The following is a 25,007-nucleotide window of genomic DNA, read 5'->3' on the forward strand; positions in this document are numbered from 1 at the left end:
CTACTCTGATGCAGTGTTTTAAAAAAGTAGCAAAATAATTCTGTATTTGCAACACAGTGTCAAGTTCCCAAATGAGTTCCTTTGGATTTTTTTCTTTCCCATATGTAGGGCAAAAAGGCTTTCCTCTAAAGTAGTCAAAGTAAATTTGCTATTGATAAATAGTTCTGTACTTCTTCCTGTTCGTAACTGGACCATTACAGTCCTTCCATCAGATGTAGAGCTTACATGGCTTAAGGTTATACAGCTACATGACACCCTCCATACAGCATACTGCAAATACAGTGTTAAAAAGATTTTGACTGGAAAATAGCTTCAAGGCAAAGACTCTGTTCATCAATGAGATGCAAAAGCAGTTTGGAATCTGACAGACCATGCCACCCCTCCACTCAGTGCTATCTGTAAATCAGTCCTTCTACCCTGGAAGATTTAAATTCACTTCCTGAGGTCAGTGCAGCAAAAAATAAGATGCTCTTGAAGATGGATGTCAGGACACCCTGTGATACCACTAACCAGATGTATGTATACATGAGCTAGAAGCATATCATCGCAGGCATTGATAGATGAGTGATTAAGGAGACTCTCCTAGTACCATATACTATTAAAAAAAGAAAAATCACCCTAACAAGTATTGCACACTTTAGGAGTTAAGCCAAGCATTTGTAAGGACTTCCACCAAAAGCTTGCTTATAGGGCTAGGGACTGGGATGGGGACACAGACTTTAAAACAATTATTACATAATGATTTTAAATTCAGACTGGAGGAAGGTAAAAATCACAGTACCTATTTCAAACTGGTTATAACAGAAGCCAAGTAGTTGACTCACGTGTTGCTCAATTATTCTGTAAAAGCATTTTGTTTTATTTAAACTTGGGATGTAGAGGTTTTTCTTCTTAAAGGATTTATCAGCCCACCCAGAGCCTCTGTTCAGATAAGCCATCTGATGTGGTTAAATATGACAGTAAAATTTAGTAGCCTGTTTTTACTGCACACAATGCAGAACAGAAAACTAAAATAGGCTTTTGGGGCACAGTTAAAATTCCCAGTGTGCATAACAGTGAGGTATGCCTCCAGAAGCTGTTCTTTTTGCCTTTTTTTTTTCCTTTTAAAAATGAACCATAACATACCCATGCAATAATATTTCTGCAGTGTTGCTAAATAAAACCAACTGCACCAAAAATTTACAATGTGGCAGAATTTAAAATTCAAAGAAATATATCATCTTATTCCAGCGAACCGGACTATGTTAATGTACAGAATTCATTAAGGGGTCAGTCTTAAAAAATCAACATTTGCACAAGAGCTTGAACACCACTGAGAAAGTGTGTCTAGGGAAAAAAAATTATATAAAAGCACAATGCCTGCAAGAAGTGCCACGGCATTAAATGGGTAATGATGCTAGGCTGGTTGGGAGGCTAGGGTTATGGTTAGGCTAGGCTGGTAGGGAGGCTAGCGTTATGAAGAGTACTCTACACTGAAGAAAATGCTTAAAAAAAAATTACAAAATGACCCCCAAAGTTTAGGCAATGATTTGAACATAAGTACACCAGATACTATAGCAAGGGAAAAAACACTGCAAAAAGTACTCTCTATTTACAGAAGAATGATTTAAAGACATTATGGTTTTCTTTACAAATAGATGTAGAACAGGAATAGTCCACATTTTTAAAAACTCTTTACATATTTATCTTTAGTAAGTCAACCTTCTTGATAACAATCCTCCAACACACGACCTGTGCAGAAGGCATTTAACGGACTCTCCATCAATTCTTCATTGTGTGGCCCTTGCTCTCTTGGAAAGTCTCTGTGGGCACAAGTCAAAAATAGATTTCTTTTTTTGACCCGCAAATTAAAAAAAAAAAATCTGCATAGTTCAGTCATCACTGTCAGACAGAGTCTCATATTGTGCTGAAAGCAGTGGTGCAGGCTCTCGCTCCCATATCCTGTTCTGTTGGTGAGTGGTTGCTTGGCTCATGGACGGTGGGGCACACGCAATGGACGTTGGCGGTGTACTGCTGAGCATCCTCATCGTCAACGGGTTGTAAGGAAACTGTGTTGATCCTGAATCAAAGAGTATTTCTCCAAGTCAAAAACATGAGCTGTTCTAAGAGATCTGTATCTGAAAGACAGTCTGGTTTTGGCTGTGACAACCAGCAGAAAATCTCTTTCAGAAAATCCTTATGTGCTGTAACTTTTTGATCAATATACCAGTGTTACAGTATGTCTACATCTGACCTTTCTACAAATACCACAACTGGTTTGTTAACTTTGAAAGCAACCCATTTCTCACCTGTTGATGAAGGTCTATCTTCCCAGGCCCACACTGGAGTCTGTCTGTGGTAGTCCCCTTCTGAATGTACAGATGAGACAGAAGAAGGTCTTTCGGTTCCCAAATATCCCTGTCCAGGAATCGGAGACTTGGACTTCCTATTATTTGACTTGCCAATTAGCTTCTGCTTGCTGACTCCCCCTCCTGGAAACAGTAGGGACAGATTTTACAGCAATGTTACACTGCATTTTAGCTTATGTTTGTTTCTATAAATTATCACTTAGCAGCAAACAGGAGTTTCATACTGGTGCCTTCTGGCATGCTGATTTACTATAATTAGTGACTGTACAGGCAAGTCTTCTAACACACTACTGCTAGAAAATCCTTATTCTTATGACAACAGAGTGGTATTTCCATTTTTAGGAAGGGAGATGTTTTCAGTTCAAGCTAGTTCCCACGGTCACATGTTCTTTATAGGTGATGTGCTATACATGCAGTTTCATCAAACCCCTGAGAAGCTTCAGGTATCTAACACACCCTGTTATCTCCTCCCCGTTGCATCAGTGTTGTCATTCTCGAAGAAATATTGGTTAATGCTCCTCGAGTCACCAGCACTATTTTGAAAGCCAGAACCACTAGAGGGAATGGAAACACTATCCCTATGACTTCCAGAGGAAAGACAGTGATTTTCAGTGACACCAAATTTATTCAAACCCTTAATTTATTTTTTTTCTTTAAGGTAATAAAATATTTAGGAGCTGCAATACCTCACCTGAATTTGGTGATGGATTAGCTTCTTCCCTACGCGTCTCATTACTTGCTGATACTGCAGCACTGGAACTGCCGGGTGCTATTGCAATGGATTGGGACATTACAACTCCGTGCTCCTCACTCTTGTCGTCAAAGTTTCCCATCAACGCTTTCCTAATAATGTCTTCCAGACCCAGATTGCTGGCAGGATCTGCAAAGGAATGACCCCTAGAACTGACTGCACCTGGGAGATAAAAGAAAACATACAGGGAAAGGTGGGAGGGGAGGCAAAAACATACCTCGGAGAAATTACAATGGGATATGGGAAAAGATTTTAGAGAGAGGCAGAAAGGTGGGAAAAAAACCCAAAGATGAGATTTTTTTAAAATGCAAAGCCACATGCTCCAAAGCAGCTCACAATGGCTACAAGTTAGACATGCCAGCAAACACTGAAGAGCTACATCATTAGTGCCACTAATATTCAGGCTGTTTGCAAGAGGGTAAATTTTACCTTTTTTTTTTTTTAAATAGCAAAGGAAGCTGAGCATGCTGACTGCAATAGCATATTAAAGCAAAATCTGCAGCTATTATTCAGTTGTAAGAGAAGAGGCCAAAAGAATACTTCTCTCATTAATGATCCATACTAATTTGTCTTATGAAGTGTGATACATGGCAAATATTTATTCCAAAAAGCTTGTCTTCCATCTAGGTTAATGGAGATCAGTATTCTCTCCGTATCAAAGACAGAAGCGCTGTACCAGAAGGGGCAGTGACTGGGCAAAACCACGTAAAGTCAATCTGTGCTACAACTCAAGACTCGGATTCAGCAGTTCTCATCTCCCATACTTCAATTCTCTGCCTCACTTGCCTCTTTAATACAGTAAAATTATGGGTTATGTTTAATTCCCCCATCTTATACAAAGTTGGAGGGGTTTATTATTTATTTATCACAGAAAAAAATAAGCATTTTAAATACACCAGTTTATAAAGTAAACTACATTGATGAACTAATAAACTTAAGTTTGTTGAACTACACTGTATTTAAATTTATTTAAGGGAGATGCCAATCAACTTCATGACTTCTACCTCTGCATAGGATTTGTAGAACAGACAAATAAACCATTCTTGCCTAAGATCCCACTTAAAATATTTTCTGAAACTTCCTTTGGTCATTTTGCTTTTCCCTAAGATGCAGGAAACATTTTTATGTAGGATATTACTTTTTCATTTTAATAATCTTCCTCATTTACTGGACTCCCCAAAGCGTATAAATGAAAGATATTACATTAGTTTACTTTTTCTGAAACATATATTGTTTCTTTTACTGAAAATCTTACCTGAGGTAGTGACTGCTGGCAAATTGAATATTTCAGTCCCTGGCTGAGCAGTTGCTGCAATTAAAGCACGACATCTCATTGAGTTTTCTAGTACTGATGATCACTAGAAGTGATCACCACTAGTCCTAATGCACAAGGTGTAATTAGTTTAACTATTTTCAATATTCTGTTTTTTCCTTCTCAGCCTTCTAAGATGAACGTGCATCTATGTGTTCTCAGGAACATTATCTACAGCAGGGTAAAAGTACCTGTGTGGTCACGGCTAGCCTTCTTTTAAAGATGTTACTTCAGGAAGCAGACTGACTTTTTGAACTTTCACAACCTATGTACTTTAAAATGCAAAGCTGCATTCAATTCACTAAATACATATTTTAACATGAACCTTACAGGCTGAGTATTTGTACGTATAAAAAATTCAATGACAACAACTTTGGAGTGGCTAAACACCCACCCCCCCATATTCCCTATATTATGTTCAATTTCAGAATAAAGATTTTCAAGCATAACACTGAATTCAATACATAAATGAAAATATTATTGACAGCAATGGAAAGTGTGTTTGTACACCAAACATGCTCATGAAATTTTCAACAGAGCAGAATCTACCGTGCACACAATGGAGATCAAATAAAAAGATACTTCAACCCGTAGTGGCAGGGCTTAGTTTCTCAGAAGGAGATTAATTTGCTGCTCAATGCAAGAGCATTCACTTTGAAATAAACACTGTCTATTAGGTACTGATTCACAAACAGCTTAAACTCTTACTACTGATAATTTTGATAAAAGTTCTGTTAAGGTTTCTAGGAGAAAAACAAAAATATACCTCTAGTATCACATTGCACCATGTCAGTATCCATTACTGAAACTATATTAAAATGTCTTTTTAACAGCTATAATTATAAGGGCCAAGAAAACATAAAACATTCAGTTTGTAAGACATCTTTCCAAAAAGGAAAATATGTAATAGTTAATGTTGACACAAAGCAAACCCCAGACACAAAGTTAACTAGAATGTCAGGTTGCAACAACTCATTAATTATGCTTTTTTCTGTATAGTTCAGAAACCACTTCCATCTCTCCAATTAACGTTAAAAAGTGACAGTCATACATACACCATCATTAAAAAAAATCTAACAATCTTCCAGTTCTTTGGTCATAAATTATTATATGTGTGTTTTATATTCATAGATTTATATCCATTCACATATTATTTAAACCATATTTGAGGTTAGGACATCTGTGGATGGCAGTCACGTAAAGCTTAAGCTGGAAAAATTCAGTGAAAAGGCAAGTCCTGCATACCCATGTCAGAGTCACCTCCACCAGATGAGTTCAGCTTTCGAAATATCTCCTGTTTCTTGGATTTTACCATTGGTGAAGTGTTCTCAAGTTTGGTGAAAAACGAAGGCAGGTAGCTTATACTACCTGGAGAACGAGAGTCAGTCCTGCCAAGACCAACATGTGTCAAAGAGAGAGAACATTTTTCAAGATGCACATTCAAAATCTTTCCAAAAGCAGCCAGGCAGAAACCGCCAACATTCACACAAGCTTTAGGACTGTTTCCTCAGCCTTTTTTTGGGGGACTAGACAAGTCTAGTGACTCTCCAAGAATATCTGCTTTATCCAGGTAACAGGGTTTAAGATTCTACAGCTTGCAGAAAAAGTGACCATGTCACTGTCTGTGCTGGAGAGTGGTACAGAGATGAGGCTCTTACAAATTATCTCAGGGTGCCGACTTCTGCCTTGCAACCTGCACACTGGCTGAAGCCTGCACTGCAAATTGTGACAAAATGCACTGCAAAGGTGACAAAATGTTTAATCTAGAAGCCCAAATAGCTCATCCTAGCTGCTCCTCCTATTTACAGTCTTCTTCTCACTCTTGTCCCCAGTATACCACTAAAAAGGATGTATTTATTTTTAAGTCTGCTCATTCACCTTGTCACACAGTCCAAGCAAATAAGCTATTTCAGGCATGCTTTGAAACCAGCTAAACTAACCTTACAGACTGAAATCTGGTGCGAGAGCTGCCAGCTGGCCATCCATGCTCTATGGCACAAATTCAGACTGGGATCCACATATTTCAAACCCCTTATCTGTTTTAGATTGCTGGCTGGCACACTTTCTGCACATAATTTCTGTCACATTAGCGTAAAAAAATTGCTTAAGTAGACGTCAAACTGACAAGGAGTACATTTTATCTTCAGATCTTAAAATATGCAAATTTTAGGCTCCACGCCATACTCAAATCTAAAGACAAAGTAAAAAAGACAAAGACTCTAGGTTTCCTAGGCCAAGATTCTTAAAATAAAAAGTGAAATCTTCCCTGCCACGCTCCTGGAAATCCCTTCGCATCTAGCTAACATCTGTCATGGACTGCAACAACCCTGCCAGCAACCGCAGAGTGGAGGAGGAAAATAACAAGAAAAAAAGAATCAATTCCACCAGCATGAGCCTTAAATAAGTACATGGCAAACACATCGGCTGCTATTCCTTCTTCAGCAGGCAGCAAAGCCAAGGACAGAAGCATCCATTCCAGTGTGCATCTGCCAGACATCCAAAGACACCAGCACTGATCCAGTCTGCCAGGGATCCCGTGTAGTTTTATGTTGCAGATCTGGCAGACTGACAAACAGCTCTGGGAAACAGGGCTGCTCGATGTACGGACCTCCTGACACCCCACCTCCACACCTCCTGGAAATTAAGCTCCTTAGCTTAGTGATATTTCATGTGGTAAGCTGCTCTAGAACCATGTGTGCTGGAAGTGTGTTCCTCCACACTTCACCAGGACAGTCTCCAGGAAGCCTGGATTATTTAATAAAAATGGTAGAAAACGGACCTTTCCAATAACCACTTCAGTTTTATAGAACTGGCACGCACAAGGAGTTTCCATCAGGTATGACACAGAACACACTGCTTGCACCAAGAAACTTAAGACATAACACACACAGACGAGGTTTCACTCAGGCTTCCCAAAGCACGTCCCAAGTAGCAAGTTTTGAATGCTCGTGCAAAAGGATCAACAGTGATTAACAACTTGCCGTGGTACCAGAGGAAGACCACTTAAACAGCTCTTTAGTAAAGATACTGTTTGCAGCACAAAGATCCAGAATAATGTCTTTAAAATGATACATACCTCTGTTCAGTAGGCTCAGTTCTTTGGGAAAGCAAAAGAACGCTTTCCTGTTTCTCATGTACAACTGGGACCTGAGGTGGCGAGATTGGCTCATAGGGCTCCGAAGAGACGTGACTCCTCTCGGGAGATTTTCCAGGTCTACATCCACAATTCAGAGACATATAAGGACTCTTAATGCATGTAACGCAGTAGTTAACACATATCATTGCATTCCAGCTGCTACATAACTACTTGGGTCTAGTTATATACGGTACATGCTTCAGTATGCTTGGTGATCTCAAAAGATGACTTTCAATTGTCCATAATGACTCTGATAAGTTCTAAGTAATTAAACATCATCAGCTCTCTAAAGACTGCAAATTAAGCATAAGAAGTGAAAGGAAAACAGTTACAAGCTACGTTACTGAGCCAAGCAATTGTCAAAAACAGTGCAAGACAGATATTGCCTAAAAAAAGACAAAACATACCTCTGAGCTACATCAAGATTACTGCACTGTTTTTCATAAATACTATATTTGTGTACTAATTAAATTTGCAGTTAAACTGAATACATGCATTACCTTCCCCTGGACTTGTCAGACAGATTTTCAGGTGACACTCTAGCACCTGGCCGCTGATGGTGGACAGACTGCGACTGCGACTCAGGGCTGTAGCGATTTGATGTCTTTGCCCGGGTAGAAACAGGTGTTGGAGCAGGGGTGGAATTCTGGAATGTAGTGGTGGGAAGCTGCAAAGGGGCCTGAGAAGGTGCTTGGTTTCTAGCAAAGTCTTGTGTAATAATTTGCTGATTGTGGCCAAAAAAATAGAAAAGAAATCTTGGTCAGACATTGGCCAGAGTGTATGTATTGATGAACTAGATGAATATGAGATTGATTGCAACAAATGAGATTATTGTAAGTTCAGACACATTATTGTATAATATCCTCAAGTAAAATTAATAATTACAGAATTGGCATTGTGTTCCAAAACATGTATTTTTATCATTAAAATATTACTTCTCAGACCTGAAAAGATGCATGCAAATAAACCTACACAGATGTGATCAGCAAGGGTGATAAGTCGATGAGTCCTGGGCACGTGTGCCATCCCTTCTGCTTGGGAAGAGGGAGGTGGAGGCTGTTGGGGTGAAGGGGGTTCCTGTTGTGTCCTGTAGCGGTGAATAGACCCCTCATACTGCCTGTTTGGGTCACCTAGTTAAAGGAGAAAAGATCAGTATGTTAAGATGGTATTACTGAAGATTCAAGGTTTGAAAAGTTCTGTGCTTCCAAATTTAAAAGATGAGGTGTTTCTGCATTAGATTTTTAGGTATCCTGTGTGATAACCACCTTTTCCCCCTCCATATATAGGCCCTACTACTTAGAATAGATAAATAAAGCTTCAGTCCACAATGCTGGTGAATTTCAGCTAATTTCTCCCCTGTAAACTGTACTGTATTAGTCTGAGCTTTACTACTAGGTAATAGTGGGCATGAACACTAACATGCAGTAATTTTAAAGTAAATTTCAATTATATTGAAAACAGATTTCTTATTAAATCAACTACACTGTAATGTAGAGGAGCTCTGTTTAATGCCAAGTGTCAGTTCCAATACATTTGCTCTAGTTTTTTCACAGATCACTGCAACAGACTTCCAACAAAAGTTTCTGAGAAGTGAAGAATGTGGTACCCAGTCACTTAAAGACTCCTAAGATATTTTACTATGAGTTCATGGAGCCGGTGTGAGAATATTGGCACACAGATAAACTTACTCTCTGCCTGGCTTGGCTTAGGTGTCTCTTGTTGATAGGGCTGCAGCTTTTCTTGAGCAGGTACAGGTGAATTTGCAGGGCTAATCACCTCAATGGCATCTCCAGGAGCTTCATACCGGTGGGAGGATACTGAATATCAAGCAAAGGTTGTGGAATAAGGTGTAAATATCACAGAAGATTTTTATTGCCTATAAATAGCTACCCTAGTGCTTCCATTAAAATGACACCAGTGAAATGAAAGTCAAAACACTGTCTTTTTCTCATGATAACCCTGGCAAAACAAGTATTTCCATAAAGCAGTATTCTAAAGTAAAGAAAATATTTTCAGGTTTCCTGACTTCTGATAATGTTAGTTTTATTATCCTGCATTTCATGTCATAGCATAGAATCTGAACAAAGCAAACAACTCTGATTTTGCAAGAATCTTGAGTCACTATATGCAAAACCGGTATTTGCTTACGAAGTCTCTACTGTGCAGAGCTGACTATTTTATCATTAAACATCAGAATTATTATCTCACTGTAACTTATTATCTCCCTAAAAGGCTAGGACAGACAGAAGAGAAGTAGATAGTTACTAAGATACGTACAACTACTGGAAGAATCTGAACTTTGAGAGCCCCTATCTCGTGCATCCTTGTCTGACGCAATCTGCCGAGTGATGATCACATCTATGAAGTTAGCAGCAGTAATTGTGGTCTTTCCTCGAGTTCTCAGCTCTTCCTCGTACCTGGATTTAGGAGGAGGTCCTTTCTCTTTACCAGCCTCTGAATAGACTACTGATGAAGACGGTCCCTGGGACTTGCCACCAGAAAAATTTGCAGATGTATAGGGGCACTGGACAGGCCTTTTTTCTACCTCCAGTGTCTTCTGTTCCATCTGCTGCTGTTCAGTTACCACAGCTGACCGGCGTCCCATATTCTCTTCTATCCTGGTTCCTTCGTGCTTGTTCTCTTTTGCTTTGGCAACTTCCATCTGAGGAGCAGAGGCTGCAGCATCTACTAGTGCTGCAAGGGCATCAGCAGCAGTATTGTAACGGGAAGCTGGCAAGCCTTGAGTAATAGAGGGAGCTCCAGGGGTGAGCTGCCTGTTGGCAAACATTGAATATTCTGAATTATATCACATGAAAAAAGAACTAGAGCCATACCACGTGTACAACAAAGCAAAGCTTCTGTGACACTAATTTCTGTCCAAACTGGTCTGGGTGAAAATGCATTAGATCATTCTAATAAATCCAAGAGCAATCGGATAGTGGTTATCCTCACCTTGCAGTATTTTCCTCAGGCTACATGCACCTTTTAATAAGCTCAAAGATTAGAACAGATATCTCTGCAACAGTAACTTAAGAAACATACATGATACGTAGCTGAGCAGCAGGATCCAAAGGTGTGATTACACTTGTCCCATTGGTTCCTTGAAAAATACTAGGCCTTTGCTGCAGTATGTTTTCCTGGCTTCTAACTGAAGGAGACGGGGACCGAACATATCCATGACTGCCAGGTCTGCCAGGCTGCTCTGTACCTGCAGAACACGGAGTGGAGGGGAACAAACAAAAAATATACACATATCACTCTTATAACAATGCAGAACTATGTATCAATGCCGTCTCCTCCACGTCCTTTCCCAGCTGTCTCCACCACTTTAGATGTGACTGTATGTATTAAAGGTTTAAATGGCAATGTTCTGTTTACAATGACATGCAAGTTGTGTTAGTGATGACTGACTGGGATACACACCGTTCCCTAGGTACTACATTGCTATGAGAGAAAGATCAAAAAACCTGGTACTTGCTGAAGATGCAATTATGACCAGAACTGCTTGGTAATAGGAACCTGCCTTAAGTGCAGACTAAAATCAAACCGTAATATGTTGTTAATAAGCTGCAGATTACTAACAGTGGCTATAGAAAATGAGCAGTTAGTCTACAAGACAACTGATCCAAACGTAGCAATGTGCACTCACCTGGTCGAAGATAAATTTCGGCAGGGACTGAAGCTATCCTCTCCCTCTCTCGTTCTCGTTCTCTTTCCCGCTCTCGCTCACGTTCCCTCTCCCTTTCCCGTTCCTTCTCCCTCTCCCTTTCCCGTTCCCTTTCAGCATTTGCAGCTGCAGAAGCTGCCAGGTGTGTAGGGTGTCCTGCAAGGTCCACAAGAGAAAATGAAAGAGATATTCAAGTTAAACATAATTTGATGTAAACACTTGCTGATATACTCTGCCATCCACTTACAGCAAAATTTCCCAAATACACTTTCATTCCTCTCAAGTCTATCCACTTACCTGGGAAAACAGCTTAACAGAGTGACAGCAGAAGGCTCAACTAGCAGCTTTTTACTGAAGTGGTAATTTCTATACAGTTAGAAACTTGACATCTTATAGACCCAAATTCCACCCTTCCACACATGTAATATGAGGTTAGTGAAGTCCTAATAAAGATCTGACAGAATGAGGCAAATTCTGAGTTTGTCAGCACTCCTTCAGCTGCTAATGTAACTATCAAGGCTATAATTAAGAAAATATTTGCTACCCAAGTGAGAAGCACATGCAAAAAGCATCGGCTGAGAAAACATCAAAACATGACATTAATGCAAGCTAAATAAAGATGGTAAATTATCTCAGTATCTCAGGTGATTAGAGACATCACCAAATCACAAGAACTCATACCTGGTGACAGAGAAGCAGGATTGTAAGGCCTGGGAGGGAACGTAAGCTGGGTACCAGGGATATACGTGATTCTCTCCATGGGTGGTGTGCTTGTTCCTCCAGGATGAGGCACTAAGATAGTAGGAGCCATGTTGTTCAGGTCAATAATTCCTGTTAGGAGATAACACGCATAAGAACAGCCATTCAAGGGCAGATCAATGGTCCACACATTATATACTCTGTTAACTGATAACAAGCAGCAGTGAATGCTTAGTAGAAAAAAAAATAGAATTATGAGGCAAGTGCAGAACTATACTCCAGCTGGTTATACTCTCACGTCTGGCAATCAGCAATTTAAGAACATACTACATCAGAATTTCCATTTCTAGCACTCCCTTTAATTGCCCTTCAGAAAAATAACACTTCACCTCTTCAACAAATAAATCTTACAGCCTTCCCTTTAACAATACTGATTACACAGTTTTCCTTTACATCCACAAAAGCCAGTTAGATACATGACAACTCATTTGCAAACACATCTATACACACACATTTGTATGCACACATACATACAAACATATAAGCAACAAAAAACCCAAACAAACCAATCAACCAAACCACACCACATATTCAAAACACGCTTTAAAGAACATCAGAAAAAACACAGGCATACCTCGTGCACCCGCATATGGGAGAGCTAAAGTTTGCTCCCTGGGAGATAATCCTCTCGTTACATCAGGGCGTAAATTGACTTGCATCTGCTGTGAGGTAATGTAGTCATTGAGGATTGTCTGTCGTGTGTTCTCCATTGCGTAAAGCTGATACTGACTTGGGTAGCCTGGGGTGGGGGAGAGCTGCCTTTGGAACAGGTAAGCAGCAGCAGCTGAGGGTGAAAGAGGAAAAAAAAAAATTATTTCGGAAGCAGCATGGGTGATATTGAATGAAAGTTTCAGATGTTTATATAGGTTCAATGAGAAGTGCTGTCAATTCTCTCTAGCCAGTGCCAAATGATAGTGTTATAATAGCTGATGTTCTAGTGTTTTCGCAGTGATGTTTTACTGAATTTATGCACCGTACACAGACTGAAAAACCTAAATATTCCAGACTGGAGATATGCATTAGAGAAGAGACTTGATTAAAAATATAAATCCTGAAGTTCTGAAGATATAAAGGGCTGAAATACCTAAAGAAGGTTAAAATACCTCACAGAAGTGGACTGATAGGTTAAAAGGAAGTCTACTGTATTTAATATCACCAGGGATAACTGGATAATCCCTCGGTGATAATGAATCGCAGTCCTGAACAGAGGGGTCCTGATTAAACTTTAACTCTATAGCATCTTCCACATCCTTCTTTACATAGCTTTCCTGAAAGCTTTTAATATATTTCAAAATACTTATTTAAAAATACTGTCTGAACTTTTTAACAAAACAGAAGCAACCTGGCAGCTTCTAGAAGAAAGTTCCAGTGTTGTACAATAATATTTAAATAAGTTTCCTGGTTAGATACTAAACCCCCCCCAACTGAAATCAAACTACAACGGTGTATACATATATAACCTCTTTTAATCTGGCCATTGATAATTTTAAAGGTATCTTTTCTGTGCAAAGCATACAATATTTCTAAAACTAAAAACCACAACACAAACATTTACCAGGATCCAGAGCCCTGTGAAATGGCATAGCAGGATCTAAATGAGGAGGGAGGTGACTCCGATAGACTTCAGGAGTTGCTCCTCTGTGATGAGGGTCAAAAGGGCTGTGAGCCACTACAGGATCAACCCCTGGGACTGGAGATTTTGCTGGCACACTCTCCCTCTGTGTTGGTGTAAGTGTGTTTTTCCTTTCATGATTTGCTGGCTTCCCAGAGGTTATTCCAGCTAAAAGCAATGAAAAAAACAAAGTTAAAAAAAGCATCTTTTTCAATAGAAAATTCAGCAGTAAGTATACACTGACTCCCAAGGAATGTTCTAGAGCACCCTGCAATCTGATACAATAAATCACAGAGAATATACTATATCACAAACTATTTCTGGTGAAAAAGCTAAATCATAAAACTAAGATTGCTTGCACTTCACATTATCTCCCTCATTGAGATACCTCTATCATTCAGGAATGGTTTCTGCCCTCAAAATATTACCCTCTAGGTAACACTTTCAATGTGATTCATAATTAAACGTAAATTGAGATTGAATTATTACAATACAGTGGATTTTCATTTTCTTATTTGAAATAACAGGTTACAGCCTTCTAAAATTCTTTCCAGACACTTTTCAAATTGAGAGAAGACATTAGAATAAAAAAAAAGTAGAACGGATTACAGAAACCAGTTCAAAAGTAAGTTCAAAATTAAATTACTAAAACATCTTGTCTTACTCTGGATAGGAATAACATACCCTCACTAACTCTATTCATCATAGGTGAACTCCTGGACATTGGACTCGGATAGTTCACAGGTGTCCTCCGAGCATTGGTATCATCATAAATCCCAGGGCTCAGCTGTGATTTGGGAGTTTCATGAAGAGTTGACCTGAGAACAGAGGGACCAGAGCTGACTACTGACGTGTGACGGGAACGTACTGCATCCCCGGTCTTCACATCTTCATATTTTCCTCGCTCCACCACCTTCACGTTTTCTGGCACCACTTCCAGCTGAGGCATTCCACGGGGTAACTTGCTTGGTCCAGTGATTAAAGATTTTACATTGTGTTTGATGGCAGACTGGCCAGAGTTGCTTTCATATTTTATGGGTGTGCCCTGAAAAGGAGAAAAAGATCAGGTAAGGTCATCCTGCCAATGTTTCACTTGTGCTAAAAACCTCACATGGCTGATATAGTTCATAGCTTCACTAGCACAGGATACAACTGGATCTTAGTGATTGCTACTGGTCAGTTCTCTCACATTTGCTCAAAAGTGTGTTCCCTACAGGCGAAGTGTCAGGATTTTTCTAATACACAGAAAATATTTTTAAGCTTTGTAAGTTGTTAGCTTTCTTAAAACATGCGCGCCCACCCGCCCCCCCTGCCATTTCTCATTATTCAGATATCCTGAATTGATTCACTATTGAGTCTGTAAGCAATGGTATGAGTCTGGTAGCGCTTTTTGTATTTACCTGAGATATGGAGCCTTCTATGATTGGCCTGGTCGTCTGCACCATTTCAGGAGTCTTGCGACTCTCCTGGCTTAACAGGTCCTGTCTTGGGATTTCATGGATGGAACGACCCATTTCTTTTATAGTAGTGACTCCATCATAAGGTTTCCCCTTAGTAATGGCTCCTTCAAATGTCCTTATGGGAGGTGACTCTCTCTTAATCTGTTTAGGGTATTTCAAGCCTTCTTCAAAACTTTCAGCTGTTGCTCTTGGTGTACCTTTTATAGAAAGAGTCACATTACTGGTATTAATAACTGCACGTAACTAACTGCATGCCATAATACTGGAACTTTAGTTTGCAATAGTCTACAATAGTATATGCTGAAGACTAAAACATCACCACAAAAATAATACTGAACATATATTCAAATATTACTGAAAGTATCGCAAGTTATTTCAGATGCTGAAATAAAGGGAATAGCATACGTCTTCAGAGGTCTGGAGAATTGTTAGTGTTCATTTAAAAAAAAGTGATAATTACCAAATATTCATATTTTTAAAAGTTTATTTAAAAAAAAAAGCTATGTTTACACACTATGTATACAGCATATCAGAAAGCTGTTGATTTATGCTCTGAAAACACCTTTAATAAAATAAGCCCCACCTTTCACACAGCTACCATTGTTAATAAGAGTTTTAGGGTTCAGAAATACAGATTTTTGAGGATGTAATTAATGCTTGTCTTCTAAACTTGCAATCCTTTACCTTGCATTATAGAGCCAGACAACACTGTTCTCTCTTTTAGTTCAGCATGTGGGCTACCCCTAGGCAGTGCACGGCATATTAAACCTAAAATTAAAACAAACATAACTTAGAGAATTAAACAAATGTTCAAAAAAACCCCCAAAACAACAAAACCGCTCCTCCTCCTTACATACATTGCAGATAATATCTGTACCACATAGTGCCCAGAGGGCTTAGCCTCAGTGTGCTAGGCATTGTATCAACCTGTTATACACACCATCCTGCCCTAAAACCAAAAAAATCTTTGGGTTCAAGTATTCATGCTATTACATTGTTGCAAGTTTTAACATATTTAGAAAACACACAGTATTTTTATATAATTATGCTCAACTCTTGTTCCCAAAGCAGTCACTGCTTGTCTTAAACTCCAGTTTCCTCACCTAGTAAAGAAAGGTGTTCATGAAGGGAGGTGAAACAAAAAGAAAACACCACCTCAAAATATACCTCAGCATCCTCCAAATTAATCAAAGTTCACATTGAATCATCTGGGAAAGGTTGAATTTACTGTTCCTACAGTACAAATCTAAATCAAACCCCCAAATAACTCAATTTTCCACAGTTTGAGGACTCAAAATGCATCAGAGTGATGAGATACAGCATGAAAGTATCAGAGCAGCCAAAAGAGCCTGAAGATGAGCCAAATGCATCAGCAACTTGGAGGCCACACTGAATTTCTATATATAGTCTATAAACCTCTCATTCACATTGTTCCATCTGATGCAAATGTACACAAAATAGCCTTTAAGGGCTACCCAAGGACTGGACAAAATGCACTTAAGGAGTAAGACTCCAAAGTTTAGGCATGAAACATGTCCTTGTGTTTTTTTAAAAAACAATCAGAAAAAGTTATATAATGGCCTGTCTTGACCTTTGCAGTCTTAGTTTGATTACAGTTCACTAAATCAAAATAATACTAGGGATGCCCTGAAGCAGGATACAGCAGCTGTGCAAGTCTTCTGCTTGGCATAATTCAAGAGGTTTATTGTAGGAATGCACAAGGTCACACCAACGTGTTACCAAGTTACTGCACCGTGGCTGAGACCAATATTTAACTAATGGGTGTGTCCACGGAGTCCCTGCTAGTATGACTCTGTGTTGTTTGAGCTCTGTGACAGCCCCCTGGGACTGGGAAGAGTCAGTTACATGTGTCAGACCTGCGGAGAGGAGTGTTAGCTGAACTACCTGCAGTCACAGTAACACACCAGCAAAACAAAAAGGCAAGCTCGTATCTACTCCAGTCACATTCTCAGCAAGATTTAATTCTAGTGGTTATTACATGGATTTGGTTAGTAGTGTAAGATTTAAATCTAATTTATCTTTTAGACTGCTCTGTAAAATGACTCTAAACACTCCTACATCAAAGCAAAAGGTATGGACAAAACACAAAACACCATGGAAGCAGCTGTTTTTACCTTCCAGTGGTGCAGATACTGGAGACTCACGCATTGACATTCCTTGCTTTATATTTCCTTCCATTGTATCATAGCTTCGCTTTAAACCAATTTCATGAGCAGTTCTTGGACTCCTTGTTCCTTCACGAACATTTTTAATAGCTGGAAAATTTTACAACAGCATGGTTAGGAAATGTCAACAATAAAAAAAAGACACATGAGCATTACATTTAATGAGACCACACATCATTAATTCTTTAACAACACAACTTCAATATAATATTGTAACATTAAATCTCAACCTTAGAAAGATCTTTAGGGTTCGTTAAAAAACACAGTTCTTCACATGGTTTCTCATTTTTCAGTATTTCAACTGAAGTTCCAAGTTAAATGATACATTTCTTTTGATTTTAATACAGATAATTTTTAAAGGTTGTTTAACCTTTCAAAATAAAAATATTCCACAACAGATTGGAAATAAATGGCACCAAAATTAAATAGTTTGACTACATTTTACATACAGAGTACAGGAGACTCTTCAGAACACAGGCACAACTTCTGGATCACTTTAACTCTTATACCCTCAAAAACACATGCAGGTCAATAATTCCCCCAGACCTGTCCATTTGGAAGCAGATAGACTTCAGCTATGGACTGTAAAAGCAGAACTGCAGCCTTGACTGTGACCAGATAGAATATACAAATACTCACTATCATAAGATAAAATATGCCCACTTTTGCCTTCATAAATAACATGGCCTTTGGCTGAAGCTTCCTCTCGGCACTTTTCTGGGCTGCTGTCTTCTGTAGCTAGCCGGGTGATAGTTCCCTTCAACAACGCATCAGCTGCTATGCCAGACTGGGACAGAGCTGGTGTACCCTGCATTTAAATCAATCAAATATAATACAGAACATGTGCATTTATTTAGCAGAATAGGGAGCAGTGAAGAGGGGAAAAAAAATAAAAGCCAAAACCCACATAATTTTTTAGATCTAGAAAACAAATTACTTTATCAAACGGTATGGCTTAAACTTCTGCCTCTGTTATTAGACATTTAATATAAATATTAGTAAGATTATTTGTAGGCTATTTGCTACCTTGTTAAAAATACAGAAAGAAAAATAGGGTGTAGTATATTACAAAAGTATTTCATGACCTACAACATTTACCCTATAACACCATTCTGGGGGAAGACAGTATATACTACATACTTAATGGTGCCATCAGGTTTTATTTCTATCCACAGTAATGAAACCTACCCTTCTCAGAAGAGAGGAAGACAGCATATACTACATACTTAATGCATACTTAATGGTGCCATCAGGTTTTATTTCTAGCCACAGTAATGAAACCTACCCTTCTCAGAAGAGAATTGTTCCTATTGCTCTTTGTAACTAGAGATCTCAAATCAACCAAACCAGTCGCATTTAAAAAAGAATGAGACAAAAGGGCTTAGGGTACCTCTTTGGCTTCCAATAGCATCTGCACAAGACTGGTTATGGTTGATTTTAATATCTGAACTCAGGCGTAATGCTATTTTCACAGAAGTTGCTGATAAGGCTTCAGTTAGGTATACCAAAGGCTCTGGTGGTTTTATTTGAAAAGTTTAAAGACTCATACACATTAAGATTAAATCATGGTAACACTGACTTCAGCAATAGTGGGATTTGACCATCTGGTTGCATTAAAGTTTCTTTTTTTTTGAGGCAGTTCCTATTCTGTGATATTAATTTACTTTTTCAGACATGCAAATACATTCATGGTGATAGTTTAAATATGTTGTTTTGCTACAGCCTTCTCAGGCTGGCTCAGGGGAAAAATACCTGAGTTATGGAGCCTCTCAAAGAAGGAATGGTCTCAACAGAAACTTTATTGGTTGGAGTTCCTCGTGTTATACTTCCCTCCTGTATCGTTGTGGTACCTGATTTGAAATAATAAGACATCCTGATAAATAAGAGATTATAAAAAAATGTAGCCACTCTATTTGAAATAATTAAAAAACTCTAGTGAGGACTGTTAGTTTACACTAAAATACAGGGAAAATTTCAGTTCGGTAGCAGGCATTTGAGGCAGTCAAACTATTTCCTCTTTTAACATAGTCTTTTACAGACTAAAGGTCTTTTACAGCATGTGAAACCATTAATCCATGGTATTTAGTTTCTTTTCTTTTGATGTATTTGGATATTTCACATGCATTGCTCTGCATATGCTCTAGGGAAAAACTTAATTTTGAAATTGGCATGCCTTGAAACAAAGGTTTTTAAAAGTGCAGACAGGAGGAGCTAGCTACACATACTCATGCCTTGGAAAATAGGGAGCAGATTCATCATATAATACTTAAAAATAACACTTCAGCAGCTTGAGCTCTAGAAGTTAATTCTCTCAGTCTCCTCAGGCTCTGGCAAAATTTCTTAATCTGTATGACTTTCCTTACCTCGAACCACACTTTCATGTTGTGCCCTGACCAGAAGTCCCTCAGGCTGGGAATTCTGACTTCTGGGAGAGAATTCTTCTTGTTTGATATAGGGCAGGGAAGCTATTCAGAAAAAGAAAAAGTATGGTTTTTTTTTTTCTTTAATTACAAGTCATTACATAGTCTATATAAACACATGTCAGCTTTTCTTTTCTTACCAGATTTGGCTGACTCCTGCTGTCTTGGCAGCCCAAGAGATATAGAACCCACTGATGGCTTTGCAGTTTCTTGGGTGTAGGAAGCTTGACTGTGGGATGTTAAGTAAGTGCCAGGCGTTCCCTGAAACAACAAATATATTATATGTTAATTCTTTTTTCTGGAATGAAGATTCGTATCTATGTATAAAGGAGAATGCTAATACTAGTATGATCCTATCTTAAAATGCTACAGTACGCAACTGCAAAGTATCAAAAGTGCAGAACTCCAGAGTGTAGTGCCACTGTCAGTTTGGAGGTGCAGTTCACCTAAACTGGACATCCTCAACTATGCTACTGTATGTAAATAACTGCAACATGTGCTATTTTATAAAGCACCTGTAATTCCTAGACTTTTAGAGGTGGCATGTATAGGTCTTAATTGTTGATGCTGTGAACACATAACCGACTACAATACGTCAAAGGTTGGTGAAACGGCAAAAAAATTGATGTAAGCACATATTTTCAAATAATAATTCTCTTACTTGTGAGATTGAGCCTCCCATGATGAAGGAAGGTTTTTCTGATGGCACACTTGTTTTGGAGGATGGAATGAGTGGTGGTGGTGGTCTGGTGGGTCTGGTTGTTGGAAGGCGGACTCCTTCAGGTATATTGGTTATTACTTGGTGAGGTGCTGGCTGGAGAACTTAGGGGAAAAATAGTACATTAAACATTACAGTCTGTTTCAGCTCTACTAGTTGTTAGAGAGACAAAAACAGAAATAGCACAGTTCACCTGACAATTTCTGATGGGAATTGCCTCACAATACCTAATAGCTATCTGGCTGTATTTATAGCTCTGAAATTCACTATGTCCAAGTGTATGTCATGCACAGAAACTGAATGGAGAATATCTAACCTTGCATCAAAGTTCAAAAAGAAATGGCAAAAGCTACACTGCAGAACTGCAGACTGAAAAATAAGCTTTTAAAAATAGCAGCCCAGGGTGCATTCAAGTTTTTTGTTGTTTTCCTGTTTTTAAAGAAAGTTCTTATTCTTTAAACAGAATGCAGCTGAGTCATGTATAATCTAAGCTTCTCTGATTTTGTCTTTTCTTAGCATGACATTATACTCTGAAGGGAAAAACAATAATCCAAGTTTCAGAATTAAGATTTGTCAGTTATTTCACTGTTTTATAAAACACTTAGACTATACTATTAAGCAATTACAGTCAGAAACTAATGCCAAGGATAGCAGCAGCTTTCTCTTGTCCTCAACTTCCCCCTTTCACAAGAAAGGCCACCCATGAATATGACGGTACTTGTATTAAGCTGAAAAACTCTCAATGATTTTGTCCCTATACCGTTCTAACACTTTTCAGATCACCCTACTTGCTTAATAAAATAAATTTTATGCAGCTGATGTAGCAATAAAGAACAAAAAAATAACCTCACTGGAGCTAGAAAAGTACCAAGCACCTATTTACATGCACACACAGAAAACAATCTATTTTCCCCTTTTGTTAAGTCACAAAGGGTTTAGAGAATAATTTGCTACTACATCAAGTCACAGAAGTCCAGCTTCCAAAGCAAGACTACACATTGCCATGATACCTAACAAAATATTTACCTGGAGGGACACTATAGCGAGCTGCATTCATATCAGGCTGGGGAGAGGCTTTGTTGACTTCTCTTGGAGATAGCCTGTACGGTGACGCTGACCTTGTTGCTGTATTTTGCACTTGTGCTTCCTGTTCTATTGCTCGCTTGACCTCGGCATAGGGCATGTAGGCCACCGGTTTTCCTGCAAAGGTTAAAGTTATCAGAAAGCAAAGAAACCTGAATAGGAAATTACGAGTCAAAAGGTGCAGTTTACAGCACAATTTTAACAAAGCGACAGCTCCAATGTCAGATGTATTCATCACGTACAAGTGTTTCAATTAAAAAGTAGTACTAAGGTACAGCTTAATTTAATATGTTCATATGTCTATATTTTTATATTCAAAGCTTTGAAAAAACTTTCTCATACTTTCTGTATATGAAAAACAGTATCTGGTTCCTTTAGGTCCTTTAAGTGAAAGCTCTGCTATTGAAAAAGATTTCATTAAAAGAAGATTCCTTTCCAAATCCTGTGCCTCAGCCAGGCATATGCAAATTCAGCCACACTTATCTGCCAACCCCATCAGACAAAAAGCTTCCCTTCCTTGTTTGCTTGCCCAGAGAAGTTAGAAATCAAATTTCAAAAGCCAATATTGCCCATCAATGCTGTTTAAAGGGTAAATGTATTTCTACTGAATTTAGGACATTAAAAATCCAGTACCAGAACTTCCCAAATTCTTTTCACTTGCCAATGGACAATTTAAGTATTCAAAGTACGAGCCTAAACAAGTCTACGGCAGCTGTGAAACTATATCTTTAACCTCAATAGTCAAAGAAAGATGGCACTAGTTATCCCATAATAGCTTTCTAAAGGACCTTTATGTTATTTCACAGTATTGTGTAGGTTGTCATAAGCCAATTCAACAACAGGCCCTTTAGTTTGACACAATGCCCCACAACACAGGCAGTGTTCTGATGCATGAGTACATGGTTTTTAAACAGTCTGTGGGCTCTCTGCTGCACACAGCGGTGGGTGGACAAGCTTCATACACACAGTGTATCTTGGGAAGTAGCTGTTGTAATGATCTGATGACATCTCAGCCTCTTCTAGTTCTCAGATTGAGACATCCAGGCTTCTAGAACCCATTTACATTAACCATGTTATCCCTCCCTCTCTGTCTGCCTCAATAACCACCTTGATTTTTGCTGGCAGAGGCTTCACCCCAGAACTTTCCCACACTTCATAATACCATACTGCCAATGCCAAGAATTATTCAGGTAGTACTTCAGTTAAACGGTACTTTCAAGCAACCCCAGACTTTCCACTTACAGAAGCAAGTTCCAAAAACCACAATCTTACCCTCCCCCTCCACAAATCTACAAGCTCCCTTCTCACTATTTTAACAGGCAAAAAAATGGTTATGTTCCTTTCATTTTACTTAGGTAAAAGTAATTAAGGTGAAGCATTTTCATTACATAATTTAAAATTGTTATGCATATTAAATACAGAATACTTGAGTTTCAAAGAACATAATAGTTTATGTTGCTAATACTGTGGAGACAACAGAAACAATACACGAGAATATAAATTCAAAAAATGCCTAATCATGCAACTGTGAGGATATCTCTAGCACTATAGCATTCAGCACACTAATCTCACTTGGTTTACTGCCCTGTTATGATGCACAGTTTGTGGGTCTACTTGTTTTCTAGTAAAGAAAGTTGAGATAGAAGTTACACTTAGTACAGAACTGGGCCTCCCATAGGATACGCCTTTCTTGCACAAAAGAAAAAAAAGCAATCTTGTGCTAAACTGTTTACAATTTGCAAGCTGTTGATAGAACTAAAATAATTTCAGTTCAAAGAATGAAAATATAGCCAATATACACAGAGAGAAAACACAATATGAATGCCTAATGAAAGCAAATAAATGCATCCTTTGGTACTTAGGCAGCAATTTGGATGATGCGACGTATACACCGTCCATCTAAATCGCTTTCCTGTTACCAGCCATGTCCTTACTCGGCCACCCTGACAGGTTCTGTGAGCAGTTTTAGCCTTGTTCTCTACTGAAGGTCACACTAAGAACCACATTCAGGAAACAAAGGTCTCGATCCCAGAGTTCCATTCAAACCCTGCCTCCAAATATCTTCTGTATATACATAAGCAACCAGCCACCATATTCCCAAGAGAAAGAACCTTTCACACAGCCCTTCTGGGGACAGACAGGCTAGAGCATGACATTTCTACCACACTTTTGTGTCCTGCTCTAGGGCTCAATGTCCACATGTGTATTCCAGTGCAGTAAAACACTCCTCTCAGCTGTGCTCATACTCCTTTAGTAATTCTCTCGCATCTTTATGTTCAGCTTCTGAAAATGGCTCTCCCAGAACACGCAGTTATCTGGGTCTGCTCACCTGCACACCTAACCTGAATCTCTCTCTGTAGGAACAACTCATTTGGGGATTTCACTCAAATGGAGCCCGTTTTTATGCATTATCTAAGTGGGCTACAAGGTAGTTCTCCCAGCACTGTAACTGCCGCAGGATCTGTATAGTAGACAGGTTCCTTCAATCAAGTGCCATCAGAAAGCAATAGCTAATTGTTAGTACACTAAGCTTGTACTCTTAAACAAGGCAGCGGACATAAAATGCAGGGTTATTTCCATGACAGATGTGAGAACACCTACCTTCCCACTCAACATTAGGGCTCTTGGAAGTGCCACAAGGGCTTACAGCACTTCGATACTCCATATCCAGCTGCTCTTGCCTCTGGCGTTGCTCTTCCAGCAGCGCTGACTCATGCATTGCTTTAATGTGCCGTTGATATAGCGCATAACCACTCACCGGTGTTCCAACAGGAACCGTACAGGGACTGCAAGAAACCTGCAAGGAGGGGAAGGTATTAACATCAGGTACATTATGACAGGTACTTACTGAAGTAACCGTCCTGCTTAATGCGCCCACTGCAGCAGCTGTAGTCTAGGGACAAGTGTTTCAAAGGGTCCACAACTGTTTCTAACCTATTACTTGTGTATTTGTTTGTACTTAACTTCCTTTCCCCCTCAAAAATATGATAACAAAACAAATGATATATTTCTTCACTTGTTTCACATTTTTTTGCTGCTTTAGTGTTGTAACTAGTTTTAGGGACAACAGATACTCCTTCAAACATCACTTAAAGCACCCCATACCATAGGTGGTATAACAGCAGCTCGGTGGTGAAGTTGTTGCAGGTCCATCTGTCCTTGCTTTATTGTGGATGATACCAGTATTGACCCAGTGGGATTTAACAGTGAGGGCTTTGACTCCCTGCTGAAGATGCTAGTAACAGAGATAAAAGGAAGGGAAAAATGTCACCAAAAAGACCAACAATAAACATTTTTTTAAATTCACAGGCAAAAGCATGCCTCTCAACTTCAAAAAACCAACACATTTAACACACTGGTCAAATAGCTGAAAAATCAGAATCATGTTGTGTTTTGTCCTACAGCACATCTGGTAGAATAGGCAACAGATGCTGCTGTATTTTTATAATACACAGAAACACCAAAAGAAGTGTTCAGATTCTCCAATACCAGAAATCTATGTGTATTGTTTCTATATGCACAGTACCACAAGAAAGCAACCCACTTTATAAAGAA

The 25,007-nt window shown here is 38.9% G+C and overlaps 1 protein-coding gene across 1 annotated transcript; it reads right to left on the reverse strand.

Annotated features, from left to right (window-relative positions):
* Positions 1 to 1,204: 1,204 nt before the first annotated feature.
* On the reverse strand, positions 1,205 to 24,687 carry NCOR1 (nuclear receptor corepressor 1; the record flags this gene model as incomplete). The annotated part of the gene is made up of 27 exons (XM_010078737.1): positions 1,205 to 2,059; positions 2,289 to 2,471; positions 3,040 to 3,261; positions 4,355 to 4,408; positions 5,657 to 5,799; positions 7,488 to 7,625; positions 8,048 to 8,271; positions 8,520 to 8,677; positions 9,236 to 9,364; positions 9,825 to 10,321; positions 10,590 to 10,755; positions 11,197 to 11,370; positions 11,896 to 12,045; positions 12,548 to 12,757; positions 13,529 to 13,753; positions 14,270 to 14,630; positions 14,986 to 15,242; positions 15,730 to 15,813; positions 17,181 to 17,321; positions 17,871 to 18,039; positions 18,984 to 19,081; positions 19,595 to 19,696; positions 19,792 to 19,912; positions 20,313 to 20,473; positions 21,396 to 21,569; positions 24,054 to 24,249; positions 24,558 to 24,687. Coding segments are annotated over 27 exons (4,855 nt in total), but the record flags the coding sequence as incomplete, so codon positions are not given.
* Between the last annotated feature and the right edge of the window lie 320 nt (positions 24,688 to 25,007).

The sequence above is a fragment of the Pterocles gutturalis genome, unplaced genomic scaffold, assembly GCF_000699245.1.
Source record: "Pterocles gutturalis isolate BGI_N339 unplaced genomic scaffold, ASM69924v1 scaffold14828, whole genome shotgun sequence".
In the NCBI taxonomy this organism is placed as follows: Eukaryota; Metazoa; Chordata; class Aves; order Pterocliformes; family Pteroclidae; genus Pterocles; species Pterocles gutturalis.